We start from the raw sequence: 6021 nt of genomic DNA, 5'->3' as shown, positions 1-6021 counted from the left end.
AGTGTTACATATGTATATATATATATATATATATATATATATATATATATATATATATATATATATATATATATATATATATATATATATATATATATATATATGTATATCAAGAGTCAATAGAATTAAACCATTTTTAACATAGCAGAGTTCTGTGTTGGATGCCCATCAGTTATTGCCAGTGGTCTTCTTGGAAATGTGACATGGTCACAGTACTCTGGGAACAGAAGGCAACCCTCCTGATTATAGGGTTGCATCCAGCATTATTTTGCTCAACAGTATTTTGAAGCAAATTTCATAATTTGTACATGCATTTTTCTGAAGTAGTTACAGCAGGCGAACGCGGCACACATCCTCCCAGGGTGTCATCGGAATGTGCACACCAAGCCCAGTGAGGTGTGAGAGACTTGATCTGATCTGTTTTTTTTTTTCTAACTTTGAAGTCACTTTACTGCAAATGTCATTTATAAAGTATGCGTAAACATACCACAAATGAAGCTGAATAAAATGCTTTTGCTGCCTTATGCTCCTTTCGCTTCCAAATTTTAGTTTTTTTCACCCATAGGTAAAATATTTAAACCGTCTTGTTTGTGTGCCCTAGATATGAACCTGGCCTGTTTACATATCCAGTATAAAATGCAATCTCTTTGACACTGCTAATGCTCTGCCATTTATGTTCTATTTGTAATTAAAACAAGAGTTTGGTTAAACTTTCTCAAAACAGAGCAGGAATAATGTAAAGTTTTTAGTTTTCTTTTAAAGATTTGAAAGTGTTTTTTTCCCTCAAAATCAGAATTACCGGCAAGCTGTGACTGTGTTAGCAATGCCACCATGCACAGAATAATTTTCTGAAGCTGTGAAGAAATCTAAATAATATTTGGCAATAAAACGGAATAAAAATGTGTAAAGTCATTTTTTAATTTTACTACAAAGGACATGAACAACCCATTGTCACCCCAATATTTTTTCTGCCATTATTCTTTGAATATATGTTTCGTTTTGGAAGATCTTAACAAAAGTAAGAACAATGGAATTTTCCCACAGGGCTCCCAGATGTTCAGGTAGACTCATCTCACCAACAACTTCATATACAGAAGGCACACATCCCAGAGTTTTTATTGTTGCAGCCATGCATTCTATCCCATGCCGCGTTAGAGGTTTACATTTTAGTGCAATGTTAAAAGTGAAACAGTGCATCTTGCAACAGGATGACACCTTCCACCGTCTCAGGCCTCATGACTCTGACATTGAAGAAAAAATCTCCTTGAGCGGTTTGTGGAGATATTTACATCTTTTTTCCAAGTCCCTACTTCATTTGGAGTGTTTCCAGCAAACAAACAAACAAACAAACAAACAAAATGCCCCCTTCACACTTTTCTGACTGCACCCTCGTACTTTCCTAGAATCAGCCCTGCAGGCTGCCTTCAATGTGTACATCCTGTCTCTATTTGTGTGGTCTAATTGGCACACGGTCCTTCATCGGATGCCTAAGATTTTGGTGTTGTTGCTGAGTGAGTTGTTTTCTTCCATATGAATCTATCGCTGAGTATGATATAAAGTCTGTTTGAAACAGAACCAAAAAGGTGCAAAGTAAGCCTTAAATCAAGTAGTAGTAGTAGTAGTAGTAGTATAATAAAAATGTGTGTTAGTTTACATCGAGAGGCTGCGCATTATATTCTACAGCAGTTCCATTCGGCTAAATTCCCGATAGCGTTCACAAGTTCTTATTTTCCTGCCTTCTCCGTCTTGAGGTCGTTCTCCGGGCCGGTGATTGGCTGAGGCGCTATCCACCACGCCCTCATGCGTTTCGCTCTGGCCTCTCATTTGTTGCACTCGACGCCAATCTCGTACGCCCCGCCCACTGAACGTGTGTACCCATTGCGTTTCTTTCTCCGCACACACGGCAACTTGTAATCATACCGTGTACAGTAAAACCCCGTTTCTAACGCTGGCAGCGGAGTTTGGGGAAAGTTTTATCGTTTACGTCGCCGGCCCTGAGAGGCTATTTTATAATTTCCTTTACTACACGTCGACGGTCATTGTTGTTCGCCAAACGACACTGAAGAAGAGCCGCTGGGAACCGAGTGAACCCTATTTTCTTTTCAAAAGCCAGCACTAGTTGTCTGGTGGGGGGGTCGTGTTGACTCGCTTTCGTCAGCACGAGTGTCGCTCCCGCATGGGGAGCATGTGGCAGCAGCGAATGCTCTTTTGAGGTCCGCCTGCCCTCCTCTTCATCTTGGCTCGCTTTACCCCCATTTCAAGGCGCATCCACCCACGGCCAAGACACTCGAGGAAACCGCTGCTAAAGTGTGGGATCTTTACCTCGGAGGTTTTGAACGCTCACCAAACCATCGCCCCCAGGAGGGAAACATGCCCATTAGGCGCTTTGGAGGTCACAGGTCTCTGGTGTCCCACTCTCCGAAGCTGTCCTACGGTTTCACCAAGATGAACGCCGCCCGAAGTGGCTACCGGGTGTTCTCCGCCAACTCCACCGCCGCATGCACCGAGCTGGCCCGGAGGATCACAGAGTAAGTGGGCTTCGAACTTCCATCACCATCTCCCGGAGTCATCGGTAAAAGTTCTCCAAATCAGATTTTAGTCCGACTAACGCGTTTACATGCACTTCAGTTGTCCGGTCATGGTCGGACTATGGCAGTAATTCGGTTTTCTCGTTTTTTCGAGCGTCATGTAAACAGTGTGTGTGTGTGTGTGTGTGTGTGTGTGTGTGTGTGTGTGCGTGCGTGTGTGTGTGCGTGTGTGTGTGTGTGTGTGTGTGTGTGTGTGTGTGTGTGTGAGAGAGAGAGAGAGAGAGAGAGAGAGAGAGAGAGAGAGAGAGAGAGAGAGAGAGAGCTCAGGGTTATGGCAACATCATCAGTCTGTGGTGGGGGAATCAGTCGACGGGGCGAATGGAGCTCACTGCAATAAGGTTTTCCAACTTGTAATCTGTTGTCCCAGGCTTGTCAGACGTGAGAACTCCTTCCTTTTATGTCGTGCTGTCATGGCTCCCATTTTCAGCAAACACGAAAACATTCAGTGCTTGTGATGTCACAAAGGGCAATGGCACTTGTCATTTAAGGTTCAAAGATTACTGCCAGGCCTTGTTTGCATCCTCTGAGACCACCTCTAGACTAACTAGTCTTAAATCATTATTTAAATAATAATAATAATAATAATAATAATAATAATAATAATAATAATAATAATAATAGTTTACTCGATGGGGACCAACTGGTCGCATTGTTGACAGCCAAGGTACTTTTTGCAAATCAAATGCAATAAATCTCGTCTCAGCCTCCCGTGGAGGAAACCAAACCCCAGCTCGACTGAAGAGATTCTCTGGCTGAACTGAACGCACTCAACCGCAAACGGCATCTCAAGGAAAGGTGCAACTTCAATAGGCTGTGACTAATGCAGGGTTGAGTCTGGGCTATTATTGGAGACTCAAAAGGTGCTGTCAGGTGAGAGTGTGTGAAGGCAGGAGTGCACCGTGCAGACACACTTCAGCTGATAACACCCAAGTCTGGCGTGATGCAGCACGTTCAAATTGCCGTTTCATCAAAAATGCGCGTACGCGCTGAGCGCACTGCGCAGTTGGTTGTGCAGCTCAATTGCTTTGGTTCATTGGTACATCATACTGCGAGTTCCCATCTGAGAGAAAAACAAGATTAGTCAGACTAGACAAGTCTGACAGGGCGGCCACGGCTCTTTAACAACAGCTGATAAGACCGGTCAGCCAAGACTGAGAGGGCGGAGGACGAACACGTCTCGTATAAAAAGAGCTCTTTTCTTTTTGTCTCGGATTGGAGTGGTTACCAAAACACAGACACGACGACGTTATAATGGCCTTGGGATATTTATCAGCCATTTATTGCGCTTTAGTATCCTGTCAGTTTGACTGTGGGGCAAAGTGGGTTCACTGCTTCTCTTGTGAGTGAGAGGAAGTGCAGCTGCTGCCACATTCATCTCAAACGACTTCTACCCTTTGGCACCTCGCCCCCTTCCTGGGGTGCAGCCCATCATTTCCAGACAGGAGAGCCAGAGGTGCAGATTTCGAGTATTTAAATCTCACCCTCATCACACTGCGCTGCAGCGTCTTCCATTTCCGTGCCAAGCTCTTGCTCTGGTGGTGCACTGATGACTTTTTCTGAAAACTTTTCATTCTCTCATTGGAAGTGAAGAGTGAAAGGTTTGGTTCTTAATATCCGACTGCACGGACCGAACCACATGCGCTCACGCGGCCCAACGTTTGCGTTGGCTCTCGCGTTCTCAAAGAGCCGTCACGTCTCTACAACCCCACTGTAAGGTTGCCTTGGATATAAAATTAAGAGCATAATATTGTGCCCGAGGTGCAGGTGTATCAGGCTGTCTGGGCTTGTCCACAGATTGCACCAATGCAGCACGGCTTGTTTGCAATACGAGTTAATATGTCACTGTTGTCTAGCTCACAGTGATGCCAACGAGGTCTCCTCTGTAGCTGAAACTCATTCAAACTCTTTCAGCTGCCTTCCGTTTGAAGAGTTTATTTTTTCATTCTCTTCCAAATCAATGATCTGCTATTTCTCTGAAGTTGACTGTTTTTTTTTTTTATTTGTTGGCTGGGATGCAAACGTTGATTCGATTCCATTCAACTTTATCGCCGTAACGCATGTACATGTTCGAAGCATTGCAATAATCGTGTTCGTTTTCCTACTAATTTCATTTGATTTTGCCTGCTTTTGTTTTGTGTCAGGCGTCTGGGAATCGAGTTGGGCAAGTCTGTGGTTTATCAAGAGCCAAACAGAGGTGAGACTGTAATTCATTGACTGATAAACATCTGTGTCTGATTTCTTGATCTATTCTTTGATACAGCAGTGTGTTATTTATTTATTTTTTTTTTAATGAAAAAACAAAACAACAAAAACCCACAACCCTCATTGATTTCTGATGTTGATTGTTTCAGAGACGAGAGTGGATGTGGAAGAATCTGTCCGTGGACAAGACATCTTCATCATCCAGACCATCCCAAGGTATCAACTGGTGGCCGCATAATAACACAGGGTGTCCCCAAAGATTTGACATTATTTTAAAAGCAATTATCTTGAAAATGACTACGTTTAGCTCAATGGACTTGAACTGTTTTAGGTGTTGAACATCATAAGTTTATTACGGGACAGATTTCATAAGTGCACCGCCTGTGACACAGCACACGTCAACTGGGTGCTCCGTGTCACAGCTGGGGGACTGTGTGCGAGCATATTCCAAGACGCAACAAGGCTTCTCTTTGGGAGTCAACGCCAGGGCGCAACCTGAAAACACAACAAAAATAAAACATTCACTGTAAAATCTTGATCTGTTTCTATACATTCTGTGAAACATTGAGGTTATTTCAACAAGAACGGCCAAAATCATTTTTTTGGAGCATCTTGTATGTTACTGTCTATAGGAATAAAGATCTGCAGACCATGTTTCTGTTTTGACATAAACTGTCATTTGCATATAAATGTATATGACCAACATATACAAATATGTTTCCACTTCTGCCGGCTCCTGAAACATTCCGTGAAAGGATTGTTCAACATTTAGTTTAGTGTTGTGCTCCAAACCTCAGCCGGACTGCCTGAGTGTGGAGTAGCAGTACTGTCCAGTAATGGACATTTCAGGACGTTGAAATTTTGGGTTTAAAGTCCCATTGGAAAAATTGTGTGTATCTCCAGCTACAAATGATCCCCTCAAAGACAAACTCTGACAACATCTGCCTTTCTTCAAGCAGATGGTGACAATCTTTTATCTATACAATAACTTGTACAATAACTAACTGCTTTTATTTTTTCTAAAGTACATTTTTCGTACACCATATCTATTGAACAATAAGGAACATACAAAAACCAAAAATTCAGTTCAATGTTGTGTCCTCTTGCATAGCTGATTGACAGCTCAGATCATTTACTCTGACAAAAACACCGAGTCTGAAAGATAACCAGAGTTCAAAGAGATTGCCGTGATGACGAGTGCACGACACGGGCTCGACACGTGCACATGCAG

At 42.9% G+C, this 6021-nt stretch overlaps 1 protein-coding gene across 1 annotated transcript in view; it reads left to right on the top strand.

Moving 5' to 3' along the window:
- Nucleotides 1-2339: 2339 nt before the first annotated feature.
- LOC142899191 (phosphoribosyl pyrophosphate synthase-associated protein 1-like) overlaps nucleotides 2340-6021 on the top strand; it is an 11023-nt gene continuing 7341 nt past the window's right edge. Inside the window, exons 1-3 of the mRNA XM_076042677.1 lie at nucleotides 2340-2528; nucleotides 4730-4782; nucleotides 4940-5006. Coding sequence (XP_075898792.1) covers nucleotides 2371-2528; nucleotides 4730-4782; nucleotides 4940-5006 — 278 coding nt within the window. The 5' untranslated portion in view covers nucleotides 2340-2370. The remainder of the gene's footprint in view (nucleotides 2529-4729; nucleotides 4783-4939; nucleotides 5007-6021) is intronic.

This window comes from Nelusetta ayraudi, unplaced genomic scaffold (assembly GCF_046127955.1).
Source record: "Nelusetta ayraudi isolate G7.1 ecotype Tasmania unplaced genomic scaffold, CSIRO-AGI_Nayr_v1 ptg000004l, whole genome shotgun sequence".
Classification (NCBI taxonomy): domain Eukaryota; kingdom Metazoa; phylum Chordata; class Actinopteri; order Tetraodontiformes; family Monacanthidae; genus Nelusetta; species Nelusetta ayraudi.
The sequence above is the reverse complement of the archived record's forward strand: the minus strand, read 5'-3'. Positions and strand labels throughout refer to the sequence as shown.